The sequence below is a fragment of the Acomys minous genome (genome assembly GCF_964271855.1).
Source record: "Acomys minous genome assembly, chromosome: 11".
In the NCBI taxonomy this organism is placed as follows: domain Eukaryota; kingdom Metazoa; phylum Chordata; class Mammalia; order Rodentia; family Muridae; genus Acomys; species Acomys minous.
Genome location: NC_140492.1, coordinates 43,816,221 through 43,840,468, shown reverse-complemented (window position 1 = coordinate 43,840,468; position 24,248 = coordinate 43,816,221). Strand labels below are relative to the sequence as shown.

The window sequence follows — 24,248 nt, the reverse complement described above, 5'->3', positions numbered from 1 at the left end:
TACCCTTATGGTTAGGAAGGAACGCCAGTGATAATCAACTTATGCTTGTGGGAATAACCTTCCAGTATTTGTATGGTAGAGTCTCATACAAGAAAAGCTGTCCTGATTCTACTGTAAAGTTTCCCTTTGAGGTTGTACTAGGCTTTCAAGCTGTTCTGGGATGGCGTGTTCCAGGGGGAAAGCTCCTGAATCTCAACTCTTCCAACATGAACAATCACTCTGGAACATGGCACCTTGCTGCTAGGTCTGGCTACCTGAGGTCATTTTCCATGGTCCACATGGCAGAAGGCTAGAACCAACCCCCACAAATTATTGTCTGACTTCCCCATGCACAACAGAGCATTTTTGCTCCCCCAAGAAAGTATAAGAAAATATTTTTAAAGATCAGTGTTTGAAACCCAGCAATAATAATAAAGTGAATACATCTTTTAACTGGAGAGATTCAGAAGTTGTGGGCTTCTAAGAGACACATGCTCCTGTGCAGGTGGGAAATCCTATTTGGAGGAGGAACCATAGAGAGATTAAAAAAAAACATTCATGAACAGATTTCCAGAGTTTTCACTCAGTGTATAAACACTTAGTAAGGTAGGTGCTTCTATTTTATGAATAGGAACTGATGCTCAGAACCATTGCTGCCAAATTATCCCTGCTGCAGATGGCTTTTATTTCTTGTTTGTTTCTTTGTAGATCTATCCCAAGTACCTCCCTGTCTCTGACATAGCACCTGTGCACAGAAAACCCAATGGAACCCACCTGCCAATGTCCACTTTCCTTTCCATGTTTGATTGAGAAGTGAATTTTCAATAGCGCACTCAAAGGATGAGTATGATCCTGTAATATTCAGTGTACTTTTAATATAAAATGGACCCGTAGCCTCAGTTTCTTCTGAACTGCTTCCAGAGACATTTGCATTGTCCTTTTTCCAAGTGATTTGTGAATAAGGATAAATACTCAAAATACTACATTCCAGAAAGCTCCCTGTCTTCTTCTTCTCGTACTTCATTACAGGTGTGTGGAAAGCTGCACAAGGGAAATGGGGAGGGGGGGGCAGATAAAGAACCTTGGCCATTAAATCCTTTACCAACACCTATGTAATAAAAGGTAAATGTCATGAGCAAGATCTCTCAGTTACTTAAAGAAAAACTAAATCTGAACAAAAAACTAGAGGCTTCGGATTGGGTGCTGTTACCCAGGAAAAATAGAAAGACCATGCATGGGCACACAACAAATAACAATCTCTATTCTTTAGAAACTTATCTGAAAAATGTAATGGCCTCACTGAGCAAGAAAATAGGGTCAAAATCTACAGAGTTCATGTAGCGCTCTCTAAACTTCTTAGCTACTGACAGCCTATTTGAATTTTGTTCTTTAACATACAAGTCTGAGTCAAGATATAAAAACAGTTAAATCAGTCAGTGGAAGAAGTAATTGTGTGTGTGTGTATGTGTGTGTGTGTATGTGTGTGTGTGTATATGTGTATGTGTATGTGTGTGTATGTGTGTGTGTATGTGTGTGTATGTGTATGTGTGTGTGTATGTGTGTATGTGTGTGTATGTGTGTGTATGTGTGTGTGTGTATGTGTGTGTATGTGTATGTGTGTGTGTGTATGTGTGTATGTGTGTGTATGTGTGTATGTGTGTGTATGTGTGTGTGTGTATGTGTATGTGTGTGTGTATGTGTGTATGTGTGTGTATGTGTGTGTGCATGTGTATGTGTGTGTGTATGTGTGTATGTGTGTGTATGTGTGTATGTGTGTGTATGTGTATATGTGTGTGTGTATGTATGTGTGTGTATGTGTATGTGTGTGTATGTGTGTGTGTGTATGTGTATGTGTGTGTGTCTGTGTGTATGTGTATGTGTGTGTGTATGTGTGTATGTGTGTGTGTAGGTGTGTAGGTGTGTGTGTATGTATGTGTATGTGTGTGTGTATGTGTGTGTGTGTGTGTATGTGTGTGTGTGTGTGTGTGTGTGTGTGTTAGAAGATATCCTCCCAAAGCATGCAATACTGTGCAACATTCTGCTATACAGGATACCCTGGCTATGCTACTACACACTTGCGTACACTCATACCCAATTGACAGTATGCCTCAAAGATAATGTAATATCTGTTCCAGCCCACTATACTATAGCAAATATTGCAATAGAATAAGTCACATGGTGTTTTTTATTTTCTAATGCATATAAAAGCAGTTCTACATTATGTATAGTCACTTACATATGTAACAGCTTGAAATTGCTTTGTTTCATTTGAAGCATGTTCTTTTTATGGAATACAGAATGGCCTCAAGCCATAGGTCCCACATTTTCAGCCTCCCTTGTACTAGAATTACAACTTTATATCACCGCACTATGATCTGTAATAGCATTATGTCTTAAAAACCTATGCTCAGCCATAAGTGGGCCATCTATGCTATAACCCTCCTCTCAAGGCTCAGTCACCATTGTGAAAGAAGAGTCAGAAAGATGGTAAAAGACTGTTGGGGAGGGCTGTAGCAAATAGTGTCTTCTGGATATGACAGAAAAGATTGCACTATAAAGTTGCCTGCACAAGGCCTGCAGAAGATGAAGCCAATCAACATCCCACAATAGGGAGATGGCACATAAGCCTCCGTGCCTAGCTGAGCAGCTACTGACAGTTGACACTGTTGTGGAAAGGATAGTTTTCTTTAGGTATATGACTCCCTAGTAGGTTGTCTATGCTCTAGTAGATAGTCCCATAACCATACATATGTGGGCAGCACTAACTAGATTCAATGGGTTAATTTAAAAAAATGAACATGAAGTTGGGAAGGTAACATAGATCCAAGAGAAGTTGGAAACAGGGAATGGGAAATGGATTTGATCAAAATACATTGTACACTCATATAAATGAAAATAGTATATGTATTTAAAATAGATAAGTATGACTGTACTAATAGTAAATTCATAATAACAGTAAAATTGACAGTGAAATAAAGAATACAGTCTAACATACCATGTTAGATTGGATTGGCACACTCATTAACATACCATATTGACAAGAATTTTTGGTAGTATAATGAATTCTGAACTGGCAATGGAATTATTTCTATTAATTCTTATGCTGTAATTGGATATCAGTTTAATTAAACATAAACTTGACCACTGGCAACCATGAGTACATTACATTAGTCACACAGTATGGGTAGAGTTACATTACAGTTACTACAAAGATGATAAAATCATATAATATCAACAGTAAACACACTTGTATTACAAAAAAGGCATATTTAAATTTAATTCAATATTTCTATTCACCATGTTGGAAGAAAATTTTAAGACTGATGATATTCAGTGCTGATAGAGCTACAAGGGAAATGAAAGTTCTTATGCTGCTAATGTCATTGGAATATTAAATTCTTACTTCTGGTACTTTTATTTCAGATAATTTCTCATCATTTTATGTAACTATAAAAACATCCATCACAACAGAGTCTGTGATGGAAAACATTGGAAGTCTTGAACACCCACCAACATGGGAAATGGTCTTATCAATCATTACATGCTCCTATAATAAGATAATATGCACTGGGCACTGTCTATGGTACTATGTAATAAAATAATGAGTTAGATCTGTATGAAATGACTTGAAAAGAAGAACTTAGCATATTAAGTTCAGAAAAAAACTGTTTCAGAATTATATCAAATTATATCATTACGCCTTACTAAAATTTACATATACACTCACCTCCCACTTTTAGCACCACTTTGTTTGTGACACTTTCACTTGTTGTTCCCACATAGCAGATATAAATTCCTTCATCCAAAAGGGTCAGTCTTCTGATGGTTAGAGAGGCATTCCCATTGTGAATTTCATTATGAAAGAGGGATGTCCTGTTTGCATATCTTAGATCCTGTGCCTCCAGTTGGTCCTTGCCATAGTAGTAATGGTGAACATTGTAATTTCCATTTTTCCAGTGAATAACAACTTCAGACCCATGCTTAAATGAGCAAGGGAGAATTACTTCTTCATCATATCTTCCAAGAATGAGTTGCTCATTATTACTAATGGGTTGACTGAAGAAGGCTGGGAAGAGTAAGTCTAACATTGGAAACAGAGACAAATGAAGAGGGTTAGTGACGGGTGCTTGCCAGGGCTTATGTCAAGACTGCCTGAGTGAACCTCCACTCAGAATAGCCTGAACATCACATCGTCAAGAAGCCTGGCTTGCTAATGATTGCAAATAAGCCCTGACACTGTGATGGAGTATCTTCCCCTTCAGGTGATTGGCTAATTGAATCAAAGTAGCGGAGAGATTGGCAACTGTCCCCAAGGCTTAAGCATATTCGTTTGTAACCCACATGGCCATGTCTCTCTCTAAATCACTGCTCTAGTACAGGAAAGAGTGGGTATGAAAGACTTCATCTTTGACAGATATTGGAATATTAATAGTTTGTGAAGATAGACAAAAGCCCCTAAAACTTAGAGGAAATTAGCTTTGCTGAGTCGATAGTATATGGAGCATTTAGAAGACAATTCTGGGTTCAGCAGTCTCTTAGTAGCATAGAAGATAGTTTCAGCCCAAAAGGATCAAAAACAGAAAAGAAGTCATATACTGACTTTGGCTTTAGAACATGTATTAGTTATCATTGGGAGAACACCTGATTTAAAAAAAAAAAAACCTAAGGGGGAAATATTTATTTGAGCTCATCATTTCAGGGGGTTCAGTCCGTCCTGGATGACTCTGTTGTCTCTGAGTCTTGAGTGAGGCAGAATTTTATAATGGTGGGAACATCTGGCAGAGGGGACAGAGAAAAGGAGAGGAGACAAAAGCAAGGTACAGCTCGCAAGGATATCTACAATGACAGTCTACTTCCACCAGCTAAGTCCCTTGTTCAGTGTAGTCCAGAGAATGATCAGCAATAGCCATACTTTCAGTTTCAACTAAGTGACTTTATTAATCATGTAGCAAGCAAAAGTAAAAGAACAAACAGCAAGCAACAGGTAGATAGAAGCCACAGAGAGGTGTTTATAGTATCACACAGAAATAACTAGAGTTGCTTGGGTAAGAGAGTAAACAAAGGCATAGAAGAATTTTAATTCACAAACGGTTGCTCTGGCAAAAGGTCTCATTTGAAGACCTAGGTCTGTGTGACCTGGCTGGAATGCAGACATGCCTTTAATCCCAGGGAATAGAGGCAAGCAGATATCTGAGTTCAAGGCCAGCCTGGTATAGAGAAAGTTCCAAGTAGAGAAAAGCTTAGGTGCAGGTACATGTCTTTAATTCCAGAACTCAGGAGACAGGGGCCTGTAGATCTCTGAGTGCTAGTTAGTTCTGTTTAGGCAGTTCAGTCCAGTCAGTGAGTTGAGAGTCAGTTCTTACTGGGAAAATTGTACACAGTCAGGTTGGAGAACAAGCTAGTCACAGGTGAAGACAGAACAAGCCAGAGAATGAGAAGGAGCCAGAAGATTAGAACAGATTGCTAGAGTTAGTCTGAGGCCAAGCAGAGCAATTTAGTCAGAAGCTGAGAGAAGGCAGTTTGAATCAGTCAGCTTGGAGAGGAGTTTGAGCCAGACAGCTGAGTTGAACCAGACAGCAAGAGTTCAGAAAGAACTAGAAAGGACTAGTTATTCAGTAGTAAATCTCAGAGGCTGAAAACATTCTACAGAAGCTAGAGGCTTCCAGGACTAGGTCTGAAGATGGAGGCACTAAGCCTTTCAGATGACAATTATATCCGAAGATAATTTAACACAAAGGTAACACTATCACATCACTCTGGAGTTACCAACTGAGGGACTTTCCATTGATAAATTTCTAGCTTCCTGTTTCCACTGCAGGCATTTTTATATCATGGGATTAAACAATGTAATGTCTGTAAGGAATGGATTACCTTCTATCTGTTCTTCAGAACACAATGTTCTTTTATGTGTTTAGCTGCTGGCTCTTCCTCCACCTCCATAACCCCTATTATGAAATTCTAAGTGGCCAGCCTGACTCAGGACAGGATTACAGTGATGCATGCTAAAACCATGCTTGAGTCTTTTATGAAGAGGGTCTCCACACTCCTTATATACAACCTACTTTCAAAAAAAAGTTTAAGTAGGATACTGTTAAGTCTTAGGAAGTACATATATCTAGAAATCAGCTCACACTGGGCTATAAAAACGATCTCTGGGGTTAAATAAAAACCAGCATTCCTCAGGAATTTGAGAAAGCATTTCCCATCTGCCAAAAGGAGTCATTTCTTTACCTTCTGGCAGAAGAGACATATGGCTTTCTATTGACATGTACCTGTGGCTGCATATCAAAGCCCATGCTGGCCTCTAGGCTGCCTCAATCCCTAATCACTGTCAGGGACCAAACGGCCCGTGGCCGACCCCCACCCATTCAGCATCTGCAGCAAACATCCTGTTTGGCCACTCACTAGGCATGCAAGGCATCCGGCTTAGCCCTGAGAAGAGAGCGATCCGATCCTGAGATAACCACAGAGACATCCTGCTTTGCCCCACCTAGGAAAACCCCTCCTCCTGCAGATGTTCCCGGGGCTCAACCCCAGAAGATTTTGTACTTTTCCATTACTCTCCTCGCTTACCCCCGCCCTCCCTAAAGCAGGTTTTAAAAAGCCTGCCCTTACCCTCAATAAATGGCTCTTGACAAGCTACTGTTTCCTTGAGCCCTGCGTCTCTCTCGCCCATTACTTTATCCACAGGTTGCGACCCCCCTCAGCCCCCCAATAACTGACCAGCCGGACTGGTTAAATCACAACTACTTGTTATACATTTCAAAATCTATGCTAGCCTCCTGGACCTCCCAAGATACCCCACCAACTCCCCCACCCTCCTTATAATCAAGACACTCTTTCTATTCTTGCTGTTTCTATTCTTACTGTCTTGTTATCTCTCTGTCTCAGCTATTCTCTCCTGCTTTTCTCCCTTCTCTCCTAGATAGTTCTGGCCATGCTCAGTCTACTCTCTTCCTCTGTGATCTGGACTCCTTTGTATTGTAATAAAAAAAACTTTCTCCTAAACCATACTGCATCAGTCATTTTGTTTCTGTACCTTGTCACATACATACACAACAATTTTCCAGTATAGTATGTGTTACAGTCCCAACCTCCAAAATTTCCAGAACCTCTCAGAACAACCCCAGTGGTTGGAAGCCAAATATTTAACATATGAGCCTGTGAAGGACAATTTATGTTGAAATCCTAACAAGACCATATTCACAATACCCTATCAGTCAGACCAGTGAAATTTGAGAAATAGTATTCTGAACATAAATGTAACTTTTGAATCATCTTGATTTATTGGATTGTACTGCTGTTTTATTGTGAATGTGAGAAGTTTTCAAGAATCAAAATAATTAAACACAAGTAAGGGGTTTGCAATAAAAACATACTTAACCACATTATAGCACTGAAAACAGTATCCTCTTCTTTGACTAATGATAATGTAAGTAGGTTCTGTTTTCTTCTGTGAACTCCATGATTGCAAAGTCAAAAAAGAACTTTCTGTTATGCACAGTGGAATAAATTCTTTTGGATTTTTGCCAATACTGCTTAAGATTGAACAACTGGGTACCGCCATGGCACTGTTATGCCTCCTCCCCAGCACTTCTCTGAGGATGTTTCTCTCCTGCCATGTTTAGCTATCACTCTTTCTCAGAGAGACCTAGAGTTTCCATAGCAAATGGGAGAGATGTAGCATTATGAAAACAAAAACAAAAACAAACCCTGAGGATTAGTAGGGGGAAAAAAGAAGTGACTGTTGATCTGATAACTGCTCTGCCCTACCTCTTTACTGCTTCACAACAGTAATTGACAAATGGGAGGCACCACAAGGAACCAAGGACACAATCAGTTGAGTAAAGAGAGCATACAGAATAGGAAAAAAATCTTTACAGAGGGCTGGTGTCTAGAATATACAAATAACCCAAGAACAAAGCAAAACTAAACATCAAGGAAATAAACTCTGAAATTTTAAAATGGGCATGGAACTAAACATAGAGTTTGTAAAAGATGAAATATAAATTTCTTCTAAAATGAGAAACATTCTGAAACTGTTCAGCATCTTTCATCATCATAAAAATGCAAATTAAAATTGCTTTGAGGTTTTCTTTAGACAGAAAAATGCTGGCATGGATATGGAGAAAGGAGAATATTTATTCATCACTGCTAGGAATGCGAACTGATATAGCCATTTTGAAAATCAGTGAGGAGGTTCCTTGAAAGTCTAGGAATAGAACTACAGTGTGTTCCAGCTCTATCACTTTTGCACAGATGCTCAAAGGCCACTGTATCTTACTACAAAGATACTCGGTCTTCAATATTCATTGCTTCTCTAGTCACAAGAGCCAGAAAATGCAAATAGCCTAGATGCCCAACCCCACATGAACAGGTAATAAAAAATATGATATATTTACATAGTTGAATATTATTCAGCTAAATAAACACAGCACTAAAATGACTCCTAGCCACACTTTGCTCTAACCATGTACCCCTCCATCACTCAATCCTCATCTTCAAGTCAGGTGGGGACAGGAGGAGTTGATGGAGTGAATATGACGGAAGTACATTGTGTGGAATTCTCAAGAAGCTAATAAAACAATGAAGAGTAGTCTTCTTCAAGAATCTGTTTTGGCCAAGCATGGTAGTGCATGCCTGTAAGCCCAGAACTCATTGAGGCAAAGGCAGGCCTCTGTCAGTTCAAAGTCAGCCTGGTCTACATATTGAGTTCAGGACAGCCTCAACTATACAAGAAACTGACTCCAAAAACAAAAACAAAACCAAGCAAAAGAAAAAGGAGTATGTTTGGTTATCACCTTTTAAATGGCTGCTTTGTAAGCATCTATTTTTAAGTAATTTCTATACATTCAATGAGCTCTGTACCTGTGACTTTCGCCTGTATAGCTGTGTATCTACATCTTAAATATTTACAAAAGGTAAAGGCTTGTATGTTTCACATGTGCAAAGTGACCTGTAAAAGCTGTTTTCACGATATTCAGATGCAATGCCTGGCATCTGGACAATCTTCCTATTTAAAACAAAACAAAACAGAACAAAACAAAACACCCTGTGTTTCCATTTGTCCTGACTAAATAATTGTTTTTGCCAGGACTGACACACATATGAATGCACAGAGACTGTAACAGCATCCACAAGACCTACATGGGTAGACAGCGTCTGAGTGCTGAGAAGGGGAAGTGAACACAGGCTCCTACCCCTAAACAAGAAGCCATCTCCAAATGACAACTGCTTGCAAAACTAATGAAAATTAGTTTTCTTCAATGGATATGAAAACTACATTTAAGGGCAGGCCCCATGGCCAGCAGCAGATGGCTAACACAAAGAGAATTCAGTGGTATTTTTGCAGATTTTCTTTCTTTCTTTCTTTCTTTCTTTCTTAAACTTTTTTTAACCTTACTATCTTTCACTAGTACATAATATTTTCTGATTTTGTGTTTTCAATAGCTTGTGTGTGTGTTACTCATACTTTTTATTTTTACCTTTATTATTATTTTAATTATTATTTCTAGTTTGTTTTCTAACGAGCCAGAGAAAGAAGGCGTGGAGTTGGATGGTCAGGAACATGGGGAAGATCTGAGAGGAGATGAGGAAAAGGAGCCATGATCAACATATATTGTATAAAAATTATTTTCAATAGAAATAATGTGTTTTGCTATAATATAATTTATTCTATATGTGATATATCATATATATGATATATACCAAAAATATATTTGTATATTGGAGCCATTCTATAAATTTGTAAGAGGTCTAAAATTTTGATTTTTTTGCTGCTGAACTGAATTACCCTATTGAAGGATCTGACTTTTATTTCTATAACACAGCTGACTCAGTCCGTGAGGGACTTTTTTGTAGTTGTGCTATGATGCAGAATTATTGCTTGCTCTTTTATCTGTGAGTGACAAGCCTTCTAAGAGTTGATGCTTATGAAAACAGTTTACCTAGATGGAATTCTCTGAAATAAGAATGCTAATGATGACAAAAAAAGAATGTCTATTATAGAACCGTGGGAATCTTTCAAGCTTAGATACAAAACTTCTTCTCTGAAGCCTTACCAGTCAGTCAAACTCCCCTTTCTAGCAACTTTAGTAGCGTATAAGATATTAGAAAGAGCTTCAAATAGAGCACACGGAAGAAAATGTGATATTTTTTAACCTTCATGTAGACTTCCGGCCCGCTGCTTCTGCTAAGAAACACACTGCGCAGTCAGGAAAGTCCCCCGTGCTGCAGAGATCAAGCCTGGGTACCCACAGCTGAAATCAGAGCTGTTTGGATCTTTTCAAATTCAGAATATTTGAAAATACGCAATGAGATGACTGAAAGATAGGACCCAAAAACTCAGCATCACTCACTTACGTTCCATGTACATGTTACACACATAACCTAACGGTAGTTGTTATTTTTTTTTTTTTTGATCTGTGTTTTCACTGTGACCTGTCCTACAAGTCCAGCTGTGGAACACCCCAAACTCTGGTGTCATGCCAGTGCTCAAAATGTTTTAGATTTTGGAGCATTTTTGCATGAGGAATTCACAGTCTGTGGCCAATTTACTTTTTGTGTTGCTGTTAATCTCAAATCTTACAAATAACTAGCACCTGTATTACAAAAGCAGTTACCGTGAGATCCACAAGGGAACAGTGTGAGAATGGAGAAGCAGTAGAGCAGCGCCTGTGCCTTCATGTCCTGTGGACGTTGCGTTGGCTGTGCTTCTAGAAGAGAAGCAGAAAGTGCATGTTATGAACTGTAATGGCCAAAGACGACTGAAAAGAACTACAGTCTGACTCCAGGAGATTACATTATAATACAGTCACACAGAAACTTGCCATAGCTATTATACAGAATATTACATAAGTTGAGTGGCATAGACGTTCTTCCTGCAGCATTGGAGAAAACCCAATTATAATGCAACTTTAAATACCATGCTCCTGTTTTTGTTTGTTTGTTTTCTTGTGTGTGTGTGTGTGTGTGTGTGTGTGTGTGTGTGTGTGTGTGTAAGAACACACAGGACACTAGCAGGATCCATTACCAAATCTACACTACAATATTAACCCTAAAGGGTGGACTCCACATTGAGAGCTGGTGCGCAGTGTGTTAGTCACTGATAAATGGCTGCCTAGTGAATAGGGATTTGGCAGTGATCCCACAGTGGCTCTCTAGACAATAGCTGTTATTTATAAAGCTTCTTATAGTGTGAACACATTGCTTTTATAGTAAAATATACTAAAGCCAAATTCAACTCAATGTTAAACGCCAACGACAACTATGGCATTGTTTATAATCACACATAAGACTAGCCAAGCATGGCACCCACCTCACTGCAACCCCCAGTGCTGCTGTTAAAATGGAGCAGGATTGGGGGGAGGTGGGGGCGGGGGTGTGTTGGGGAGAACACATAGTGTCTCTGGTTTGAATGAAGAATATTGCCCATAGTCTGGTTCCACTCCCACCATCCACCCCACTCCCCACTCCAGTACCACATGTGCCTTTGTTTTTGTGGTTAAAGATGTGATCTCTTAGCTTTTTGTTCCTGCCACCATTCCTGTCGCTTGCTGCCATGGCTCCCCCTCAGGATGAGCACTAGTCCCTCTGGAATTGTAAGCCCAAATACAGCCTTTCTTCGCCAAGTTGCTTCTGAGCTTGGTGTGTCATCCCAGCCTCAGGCAAGTCACTAATACAGATGATCATTTACTTGTCAACACTCAACACAGACTCATATAAAATAGAATTGATTTTCTTGAATGATGGGATTACAGCTAATTTTTCCTCCCTGATAAACAGTCTTTAAGAATAGCATATAATTTGTCTTAAAATCACTAGAAGATTTCTGAAGGATCATTTGGCAGTTCTATAATGGAGAGCGTGCTCTAAGTGTGTCATAAAATAAAAAAATTTTAGAGTGATTAGAATTATTCTAAAAATTTAAATTAGCCTTCTCCACCAAAACAAAATCCAGGAGCACAATAATTTGTAGTTACAATTTCACACTTTAAATGCTAGAAGGAAATAATTGATTTTGAAACTTTTGTAAAGAGTTTTTTTTTTCAACTTGACTCATTTCCTGATTTTTCTATTAAAATGTGCTCATTTTCTATTAAATTTGTTTATTTTTATTAAAAATAGATCTACATAATAATTAGAAGAGCAAAAAAAAAAAGGACAAAAAACATATGTTAAAGTATAAACACCATCAGCACTTGCAACAGGACTAAGCTGATACCTATTGACTTCCAGGCCTTCAAAAAAAAAGAACTAAAGCACCTGGTAAAATGAAAACTTACAAAATTGTATTAGCTATTAAAACAGGGCATATTTCTTATTTCTTCTTGCAGATATACTTACATGTGTGAGGTACTAATAAATGCCATATCACTGTCTATAAATGGAAATATGAGTAACTAGTAAACTCAATATTTAAAAGATTGACTTATTTTTATTTTAGCTGTAGGAGTGTTTTCACCTGTATGTGTGCGTGGGTACATGAGTGTATATGCTTCTACCTATCTCTAGTTTCATTAATTTTTAAAAGACTTCCCTAGAGTAACTATCTCCATTTTTCCCTTTGCAAGCTCCCCTAAATCTACTCTGTGTTTCTATTTGTAGGCCATACCAAATTGGCCTTTGTCACTGTCATCAATAACTTCTACATGATATCATTTGTCATCTTACTCAGGCCCAGAGTACTGTCAGCCCGATTGCCTGCAAGTTCCCCCTGAAAGACTCTGCTCTGGCTTCCAGGTACTGTGCGCCCCTGTTTTTCTTTCTTTTAGATCCCTTGGTCTTTTGATGGTTCTTCTCTGCTTGTCCGGACTCTATGGAAATAGTGAATGTCCCCAGGCTTTCTACTTTCTCTACCTACCCCCTCTATATGTGAGTTCCTTTACTCTATGGCACCGAATATCATCTGAACCAAGGATTTTGTCTCTACTGAGCCCAGCTCATTTAGCCTGTGTTATTCTGCAGGCACCACAAAGTCAGCACGAGCGGTTGATGTGTGCCGTTCCCTCCTTTTCATTGTTTTGCACTCTACTCTCTGCAAAACGGCACAATGAGGATTACCACGTGTTCCCCCAAGTATTCATTTCAATAGCTAACACCAGCTTCTTCCAACTGTGTAAGCCAGAAACTCAGCTTGTTCCTCCCAGTTCCTCAAGCCCCATATCAAGTCCACTGACTTGTCTGTTGTCTACTTCTCTCCCACTCCGCTGTCATCATGCTGCGCCAAAGCACTACTGTCTCTCGTGTGGCAATCTAAAAATACACATCTGGATGGTTATCCTTGCCTCCTTATAGCTCACTGTCAACATGACAGTCGAGAGTCATATTTTTTAAAATATATAAGTCATTCTGTGACATTGTCCTAATTAAAACCCACTGTGGCTTCCCACCACCAGGAGTAAGACTTAAACTCTTCACCCTGCACATTAAGCCTTCATGCTCTGGCTCCTTCTTCACCATCCCCCACAGTAGCCCATGATGTATATTCTCAAAGACTCATAAACACAATAGCTCCAGTCCAGGGGTCAGCATAAGCCTGAGCTGAAAATTGGGTCCTTCGGACAATTTAATTCATGTATTTTGAATAAAATGACTAATTACAGTAACCTACTTATCATCTAAGATAAAGTACCACGGATAAAGTACACACAAGCTTGATTTAACACTATAGAAATAGTTTCAGCGTTTCGCTAAGTGAGGCAGTTAATGAGTATTTGGCCCTATTTTTATGCCTAGGTTTTATTTTTAGACATTTATTTTGTTCCCCTCAAAGCAGCCGAAAGCTTCTACCTGGCATGAAACTGGTTGTCCAAGTTGCAATCAGCACACTTACAAAAGGGTTCAAATGTGAGAAGCAGCTTGTTCTGGTATACTCTGGCTGCATTCCAGATGTGAGAGAGAAAAGCAGAAACCAGCCTCTGGAAGTAACATAAGCAAAAGGAATCCAGATGCTAAAGGCAATCAGACTGCTGGGAGAGCCAAGGGCTACTTCTACAATTGTAACATAAGGGTGAGAGAACAGTTAGCCCTATGCTCATCCGAACAGCTACAGAGCAAAGTGACAGGAGCTGTCAGTACCAAATGACAGTGATGCTACACATCACTTGGGGGTCCAGCCACAGTCTTGAACCTGCACACTATCAACATGAGGCTTATACAGGTTTCCAGCCAGCTGAAGCCACAGCACAAGTCAATGGGCTCTGTTCTGAAAAGGAGCTGCACATCACACATCACCAGGCCACTTCTACCTTCTGAGTTCCTTTGAGGAGAAGTAAATTCCAGGATACTGCCTTCTCCTCTGCATTTTTAAAAATTTCATTGTCTCTCCACAGGGCCCATGGCACTGAGCCAATTTCTAAAAGAAATGGAAACAGAAGGAAAGCTCTTTGTAGCATCCTGGGGATTTCTCCTTAGCATCTACTTAGATTTAAATAGCATTGACTTTGTTTAGACAGAATAAGAACAAAAGAATAGGGCTAGAGTTGCCTTCTCTTTATGCAAATATATCCCCTGATGTTTTACAGCAAAACTCCAGCACACAGGGGATTCATAGATTAAACTGAAAGGCTGACTCTCTAGGGGGTACCATTATTGCTTTAGGATCTATTGGTTGGGATTTCTGTCTTGGTTTGGACACTATACTAAGAGTCTGTGCAGATAGTTTTGGGGGAGATGGAGAGGTGTGATTGGCGGGCAACAAGAATGGGAAGTTGATAGGAAATGATGCTTGCCTCGTTGCCAACCAGAAAAGTAAATAGCCACTGGCCCAGATGCAAGCTCTAAGGACAACAGCACCTAGAATCCATCACGGGAAGAGCCCACTACTCCAAAGTTTCCTATGGCCAAAGGAACTCCTGTTTTCTTTCTGGTAGTACAACTGACCTCTTGGGACAGCCAGTAAGGAAGCATGATACTGTAATTTACTGTATTGAATCTTTTTTAAAGTGCGCATTTATTGTTTTAATCTCTCTCTCTCTCTCTCTCTCTCTCTCTCTCTCTCTCTCTCTCTCTCTCTCTCACACACACACACACACACACACACGCACACACACACACACACGCACACACACACACACACATTTTCAGTTGTACTTAGAGTCCAGAAGTGTTGGATTCCCTTGGCGCTATATAGGTGGTTTGAGGTGTCTGACCTGTACGCAGCGACTCAAACTCGAGTCGTCTGGAAGAGCAGCAGCCTGCACTCTTTAACTCATGAGCCATCTCTCTAGCCCTAAGATTCTCTGGAATCTTAACTGTAAGGCACTTTGCATTATTATAGAAATGGGGGATCGCTGCCTCTGGGAGTCCCTGGGTGTCAGGCCAAGAGTGTAGTTGTTGCAGCTCCCACTCCGGAGGGTCCAGTGGGGGATCTCCTGAAACTGGTCTTTCTAGGTGAGTCAAGGTCTTCAAATAACATACAGAGACGTGGCAGTTGAACTGAGATCTGGGCTTTTTTTTTTTTTTTTTCTTGATCAACCTCCAACCAGTTAGCGTCTCAAAAGAGTTAATACCAAGTGTGCTTGGTAATTTGAGTACAATAAGAATACCTAGTTGTTTGTTTGTTTGTTTTTTTTTTAATCTGTGTTCTTTGTTTGTTTTGGGTTTTTTGTGATTCTGTCATCCTGACACAAACTTGAGTTACTTGGGAAAAGGAACTTCAACTGAGAAAATGTGCATCGCCAGTGGCTTGTTGTACATTTTATTGGCAGATGATTGATGTAGGTTCACTGTGGACTGTACAACCTGGGTGGGTTGTATAAGAAAGCAGGCAGAACAAGCTATGGGGGAGCATCTTCTTTGGCCTCTGCCTCAGTTCCTGCCTTGGCTTCTTTCAATTGACAGTCGATGAACTGTGAATAGATTTATAGAAGCCAAATAAACCCTCTCTTCCCCAATTTGCTTCCGGTCGTGATGTTTTATCGCAGTAATAGAAACCCTAACTAGGACAGGTACTCATTTAATTTCTGATCTTTTTCTAATTAGCAGGAAGTTAATGGCCTGCCCAAGTCCCTTAGAATTACTTTAATCAATTTAGCTCTCATATGTGAATTATCTAGCCGCTATTGCCTGGTCAGTAACCTCAAAGTTCTTCAGAAAACAGTAACTGGATGCCAGAATCAGTAAGCAGGGGAGGACTGAATGCAAAACACCTCTATATTTCCGAGCTTGCCTGGGAGAAAGTTGAGCCTTTGCCTGAAGGCTCATCCTTGCTTAGCTGTTTTCTCTGCCTTATTTTCCATCTGTTCTCACTTCCTTTGTGGGCACAAGTGGGAGCACTCTGGCTACTCGCTCATAGGTCCCCTCTCTGGTAAGGTTGGTACACTGGAAGCAAAGCCCAAGACAAAGCTGTTGGGTAAGATACTGTTTCCTGAGAGGATCCAGACATGGCTCGGTGCCTTCAAGGACCATTTTCCAGTTTCAATTGTACACATGCATGAAATGCTGCTTTGGAGGAAAAAAAAAAAAGGTCAATTATATAACCCTCCACAGTAGTGTTTTGTATAAGAAGGAATATAGTCAGACACAGTGGGCTTTTGTTTTTTGTGTCTTTAGTGAGAATGCTATAAAATCACAGGAAGAAAAATCGACAAAGGAAATCTCCACAGGTAACAAAGTAGACAGCAGGCACCTTGTCAAGCACATAAAAGCAGGAAACAATTGAAGAAGACTCCATTAGGAGAAGTGGTGAGCGTGTGCAAATGTGAAGTCCAGGACTTCTTAAAAAGAGTAACCTCTCCCTCTTTAAAGCGTGTCAATAATGCTGATGGCATGCTAAATGTGTGGGCAAAGCTACGGTCTTGTTTCTGTGCACTCCTGCTCTCTCGAGCTCCTTGAATAATTTAACAGAACCGCATGTAAAAGAATTTTAATTCCATAGAAAGACAAGAACAAACAGCCTTTCTGCAGCGAGGAAGCTGAATAGGATTCATGTTTAGGGAAGGCTAAGGAAAAGCAGGTTACAAAAAAGAAGAGAAACTTTTTAAACATCCGCTCTCAGACAAAAGATAAGACCGATAATGGCAAAAGACTGAAAACAAATTGTGGACATGGAGAAGCAGCTAAGTCTCTTGAAGGCAAGGGTTCCAGGCCATAGTCAAGGACCCAACACTGAAGACATGGGCTGCTACATGCACATAGACTTGGGTATGTAGACTTGGGTAGTACAAGGACGGAGACTCAGAACAAGGCCTGCCTTCCCCCTCCCCAGAAATCTAAACCCCAGGTGGATTCCTATACATTTACAAAAGTCTGAATTTAATGTATAACAAACAAACAAACACCCCAACTCCTAGGCCTAATAATGCAGACACAAGGATTTCAACTGAAGCAGGAAACCGTCCCAAATCCTACATGTAAAGTGTCACCCAGGAGGCTCAGCGTATGTTGAGGCTGGGGGATTGGGCCACGCTGACTTAGGATGCTTCCTGCGATTGTTTAGATCTACCACCTAATTCTGACATTAGAATTTCATCTTCTGCTGCTGAAAGGCTGCACATATAAACACGCCTCTGGAATGCCGAGTGATAGATTCAGTGCCCCTCACTTCCCAGCGTGGGTTCATTCGATTCACTTTAACCCCTGTGTCCTCTCTTTAATGGGAAGTAGAAAGCTTCTCTCTGTGTTTCCATATTGAGGTGTTGGGCTGAGTGAACATAGTCAAAGATTCGGAGTGCAGAGCAAGCTCAAACCAATCTTGAAAAGACTCGTTCCTAGCTGCGTATATGACTTAGACCTTCTATTCAGTGACGCTGTATGATAGACCACCTCCAGCAAGCACGTCTGCCTATGTACACACCTGGATTAGTGACTTCCTGTCCTTAGGATTTAGTGCTACTGCTAACCTGACTGCCTGGTACATAAGAAAAGAAAAACTACAGGCCTCGCTCAGTGAATCACTTCTGAAGTACAGTGGTTATCATGTTTGCTTTGTGCCGGTGAGATTTCTGTAGCACTCAGGGTCAAGTCTGCCAAATAACTTTTGTTTATAAAGCTTTGTGTCTGCAGCCCTGAATTGCGTACACCATCTATTCCTAAGTTAGAGTCAGAAAATGTTGGGATTCTAAGAGACAAGAACAGGTACCTCAAATTTATCCTGACCTCCTAAGAAACAGGACTAAGTTTTTGTCACACAGCAAATTTGACATCTTTTGGACCACTAAAAAGATACAAGCCGAACATCACCTATGGGTCATAAACTCTACTCGGATGAGCCAGACAGTTCTTAATCTCAAAAAGCTCAGCCTACTATCAGAAGACAGGTGGATTATGAAGCCAATAAATCACAGTGCAGAAACATGAGCAGCAGCAAGGGCTCTCTGGAGTTGCTATTAAACACTGGAGCCTGCTGGGGTAGGGTACTTAGACAAGGCTTTCAAAGCATCAATTTTGAAGAACAAGGAGAAAACAGCCCAGAAGGAAGAGCAGAGAAGGAGGGGGGAGGTTAGGTATTTCTAACAGAAAACAGAACAAAGCTGAAGCCATACGGAAACATACAGATCTTAAGTGATATGACCTAGCAGCCACATGGAAGGGAAAATGCTGGGATGGTGTAAAAGGGATATAGCACAATCATTCTTGGGACTCACACTAAGTACATAAGAGATACGGGTGACATCAGGCTTATATTTTAGAAAGGGGACAACAGGACCATCGTAATGCTGGACAGAAGGAGCCAGCCTGTGACTAACGATGCAACAGAAACCACTCAAAAGCAACGTCATAGTGTGAAAGCAGTAAACTATATAAACTATATAATGACAACGTGAAAGACACCACAGCCATCACTCTGCTTCTGGGCTAGCCAGAGCTCCTCTGCCCAGTCCTCTGTTGGATGTGGCCACTTCGAGCTAAGTGAAGAATTGAGATGTTCAGGAAAGGTACCTGAGCTGGTCATGACTGGTTCATGGTAGGACTTTGAGGCCTCCAAAGTTTGAGAAGGAGACTATAAGCTGGTGGCCACACTGAGGTGGACCTACCTGGCTCAGTGACGAGAGGCGCAAGCCAGCCAGACATTCTCAAGGTTCTTGAAAATGAAAGCCAACTGACTATCTATACTTAGATGACTGTTGACTGTAGGACCACGACCACCCTTTCCTACTTATAACTTTGAGTCTAAGTATATAGTCTAAGTCAATAAAGTCTAAGTATATAGACTAAGTCAAGAAAGTATAGTAGAAAATATGTACAACCTCTTGAATTGCTTTGTCCCCCAAATAAACTTCTGAAGTCAATTTGAAGACCAACAGCCACTATGTGAATAAAGAGCTAGGAAAGAGGTCTGTTAGGAGGGTGGCTACAGTAACATTGCTTTGTTCCCTATCGCTCGATCTTCTGAGCATTGATTTGATGCCTGAGGCTCCAGCACCCATCTGATTGGCATAAGAGGAGTGGAACAGGTAAGAGTCAGCGGGAGATGGATAGTGGCACAGAATGATGAGAGGACCCAGAGTCTCTTTAACTCCTGAGTCTGTCCTCCTACCTGTTCTGAACTCCCCACCTCTAGACTGTTAATTAAGCAATACATTTAAATTACTTTGAAATGAGCCTTCAGATGTCTCCGGGTATTTAGAAGTGACACTAAATTAAAACAATCAGTGAAGAAAAATAGCTGAAGCTTTTCTGGCACAAAGACTTGTATTTTTTCTGCCTAACAAAGTACAGGGTGGGGAAGCCATCTTTCCTTCGATCTCAGTAAAATGCCGAAACAAGTCACATTATCTTTTACCAGAGTAAAGAGGCATTCATGTGCTTGATAATAGTAAAAGTAACATTTAATTTGAAGCTACAAACATTAGATATGAGCCATTGGCATTTTATAGCTAGTTGAATGTACCTTATGTTGTGTATAGAAGGTTTCTAACAGAAAAAGCACATTTACCTTAAAATTCCCGTTTCCTTTTAGTATCAACATTAAAAAGGAAAATACTGATTTTCAACTGAAGCATTATTTTACAAACATGAGAGCTCTCTGCTCCACCAGAAAAGAGGTTGGCTGCCTATCTGACTCTCCAGGAAATCTTGTTATTTCATTCAAAGACCAAAAAAAAAAAAAAGGAGAAAAGGAAATCCTTGTATTCAAGGGGATTATATAAGTAGCCTATAAAGCAGTAAACAACAAAGTAAATATTTAGGAACTATTGAGTCTGACATTTTACAATATTACCATTTGTACTTCAATGCCATAAACTTAGTGTTGAATTATCTAATGGTTGAATCCGCTAAGACTTTAGGAGGGGCAATATAAAAGCTTTAATTTGGTGTATAGGTTTTCACTTTTAGAAAAATCTAAATCTCACTCATTTTGTCATACAGATATGTTCATTAATACAAATTAAGTTTACCAGTGTACCTGCCCAGCCAAACTCTGTCCGGTTCCATTCAATTCTAAAGTTAGAGGTGCTATGGAATTTTCTGGACTTAGTAAAGATGTTGCACATTTGGGTAAGGAGGTGTGAGAAAGGAAGATCAACCAACCAGTGGTGACTAACAGACAGGACGTGAAGTTTTATGAGTGAGGCCTCTTTACCTGTGCTTATCCACATATTGACAGTGAGATCCAGGCCTGGCATGATTTACTGCTGAAAAATGATTGTGTTTCCCTTGTGGTGGCTCCCAGTCTCATTATTTAAAGATCATCTGCCACCTGCTTCAAACAGTATAAAAATCCCCCATCTTTTCTCTCGAGCAAACCCAACTTCTGATAAATATGTTTTCTGTACCTTATCCACCAGATTCCATCTCTCCACAATACTGCCCTGTTTTTCAAAAAGGATTCTCACTTAGAGGCTCTTTCCTATGCCTATAAACACACAGTGTAAGACTTCTTGGCCCTATTGGTCCTTCTGTGTGTCATCCTTACTCACGACTGCCTTTATCTTCTGAGGTTCATTGTGAACGATACCTTGTTGGAGAAGCTAGCAGGGCCATGAGCCCATTTGCAGTGATACCAATGAATCCACACTGTTACAAGGGCCCAGAGAAACAAACTGACCAATGCATCTTACCCAACAACAATCACTACAGTCTGTTACCCTTCAGAGACCCTAAGTACCATGGCCTACAGCTAGAGATTCTGCCTAACCTTCTACAGCCCATCAAAGCAGCCTTGTGACTCTGTCCAGGGACAGCTCCAAGAATGAATGGAGTTTCCCTCTTTGGACATCTTGGCTCACCAAGGAGCCGAGTGTCCTATCCTAAGATATTCAGCCCACCTAGGCACTGTGAAAAATTCTCCTGTGAACATGGCATTGTGAATGTGACCACTAAAATACATAGGGTCATTAGGGGCTATTGTGAACAGTTTCCACATTGACAAATTTGAAATGAAATGAAATCACTTTCTAAGCACATATATCCACTAAAACTGTACTATGTAGATATTAAAAACTTGAGTGGGCCAATAACAAGTTATAAAATTGAATCAGTAATAAAGCGTATCCACAGAAAAAGAAACCAGGGACTAGACATTTTTTTACTGGAAAATTTTGCTAAACTACTAAAGAAGAATTAACACTAATTTTTAAACTTGTCTCAAAACATGTTAAAAAGGAAGGAGTTCTCCTAAACTCATCCAGTAAAGGCACCACTATCTTGATTACAAAACCAGATAAAATTAAGGATGCCACAAAATGTAGAAACTATCAAAAACAGTATTCCTGATAAACATAGATTTTAAAATTCTCAGCTAAAGACTAGGACACAAAAAGACCATATGTCACAATCAAGCAGGATTTATTACAGGGATGTGAGGGTGCTTCACTGTATGTAAATCAGTAAATACCACACATAACATCATTAAAAACAAAAGACAGAAATCATACAATCATTTTAATACATGCAAGATTAGTGTTCTATAACCTCTAGCATCCTGTCCTGATAAGCACACTCAATGAATTGTGTGTGAAAGAAATATAACTTGACTTTAAAAAAAGCTACACAGAAAATCCTTAGCCAATTGGTAAAGAAAATCTGACAGTATATCACCCATGATCTGGAACAAGTCATATTTGTCCACTGTCACCATTTTATCAATATAGTACTAGAAGTCTTAGCCAGAACAATCAGGCAAGAGAAATAAATAGATTGTACTCAGATAGGAAAGCATATCCCTGTTTAGAGATGTCATATAATTTATAGATAGGAAAGTCTAAGAAATCCACTAAAGAAATCTTACAGAAGTGGTAAATAAATCTAGTAAAATTGTAGGTCACAAGATAATTATACAAAAGTATATTGGTCATTTTCTATCACTATACAAAGTACTTGAGATAATCAACATATGAAAAAAAATCACTTTGGATCACAGTTTAGAAATTTCAATCTATTCTCACTTGGTCCCATCACTTTGGGCCTGTGGTGGCATAACACGGTGTGGTAAAAGCATGCACCTCCTGGCCAAGAAGGAAAAAAGAGGAGATAAAGTTGCTTAGTGATTGACAACACATTGTCAGTGGCCCAAAGACATCTCATTAGGCCCTATCTACTTAAGGCTTTATCACCTTCCTGTGACACCATTGGTTAGACTAACTTTAAAACTATAGTCAAGTGAGGCTAGAGAGATACTGGTTAAGCACTGGTGGCTCTTCCAGGGGACCACAGTCCAATTCCCATCACCCATACAGTGCCTCATAGCCATCTATAAATTCAGTTCTAGAGTATCTGATGCCTTCTTCTAGCCTCTGTGGGCACCATAGACATATATGTAGGCAAAACACCAATACACACAAAATTTAAATAAACTTTCAACTGGTCAAAAACCTAAATGTAATAACAATAATTACAAACAAGACCACTACTAGCCCACAACAATTACACTACTAGACCAAGGCATCACTGTAGACAATTATATTCTAGATAAGACTCTAAAAGGATGACAATACAATCAAAGCAGATAATTAGAATTATATCAAAATAAGAAGCTCCTTCATGCTGAAGAAAACAATAACACTGAGACAACTAGTGACATGGGAGAAAGTAACTAATCACACAACAAGGCATTAATATCAAGAGTGAATAATGAAATCAGCAGCATTTTGATGATAATATTCCAGGGTTTTTGATTGTCTATTGAAAATAAAATCATTTTTAAACAATATATTCTGATCATGATTTCATCTTCCTCATCTCCTCCCAGATCCTCCCTACCTCCCCACCTTCAACTTTCTGCCTTCTTTTTCTCTTTCTTAAGAAAACAGAGAGATAAGCAGAAAAGAAAAGAATAAAACAAACAAAAAACTAACAAAGAGCACAAAAACTGTGTACACACACACACACACACACACAACCAATAAAAACACAAAATCGGAAATTGTGACACACAAGTAAAAGACCAGTAAAGTAAAAATAAAATAAATTAAATTAAATTTAAAAGTAAAATACCTAAACAAAGCAATATCAGACAGAAAATATCTCCAATTGAGTTTGTTCTGTGTTGGTTATCTACTGCTGAGCATGGGGCTTGCCCTCAAGTGTGGTCTGTACACTCAGAGACTCCCTTGGAAAAACTAGGTTTTCTGTTATAAGAGGTTGTTAATTAGAGATAACTTTTCGGTTGAGAATGGGATCTTGTGTCTACTTCCGCATCTCAGTTCTGGGACTTCATCTATTTTAGACCTGTGAAGGCCTAGTGAATGTGGCACAGCCTCTGTGAGTTCATATGTGCATCAGTCCTGTTGTGTTTGGAAGACATTTTTTCCCTAGGTATCATCCACTCCCTCAGACTCTGAAATTTTTTCTGCCTTCTTTTCCTGAACACAGAGGGGAGGAATTTGATGGAGACATCTCATGTAGGACAGAATGTCCCAAGGTCTCTCACTCTCTGAAAATAGTCCAGTTTTGGCTTTTGTGTTAGTTCTCATCTAGTGCAGGATAAGACTCCTCTGACGACAGCTGAAGGAGGTACTGATATATGTGTATAGCAGAATGTTGTTAAGAATCATTTTATCAGCTGGGCAGTGGTGGCGCAAGCCATTAATCTTAGCAGTCAGGAGGCAGAGGTAGGCAGGTCACTGTGAGTTCGAGGCCAGCCTGGTCTACAAAGTGAGTCCAGGACAATTAAGGATACACAGAGAAACTCTGTCTCAGAAAACCAAAATCATCATAATAATAATGATGATGTTGTTGTTATTATTATTATTATTATCATCATCATCATCATCATCATCATCATCATCATCATCATCAGTATATTCTATAAGCAGAAAAATAGCATTTGATTTTTCTTCTAGGTCCCTTGTGTATCTAGGCTCACATTTGTGGCAATCTAAGCA

At 39.7% G+C, this 24,248-nt stretch overlaps 1 protein-coding gene across 2 annotated transcripts in view; it reads right to left on the bottom strand.

The window, feature by feature from the left end:
* Positions 1-24,248, bottom strand: part of HHLA2 (HHLA2 member of B7 family) — a 165,975-nt gene that overhangs the window by 7,069 nt on the left and 134,658 nt on the right. For both annotated transcript variants that reach the window (XM_084801988.1, XM_084801989.1), the window contains 3 exons: positions 10,602-10,694; positions 3,707-4,060; positions 754-1,020 (listed from right to left, as the gene is read on the bottom strand). In XM_084801988.1, the coding sequence (XP_084658114.1) occupies positions 754-1,020; positions 3,707-4,060; positions 10,602-10,694 (714 nt within the window). The remainder of the gene's footprint in view (positions 1-753; positions 1,021-3,706; positions 4,061-10,601; positions 10,695-24,248) is intronic.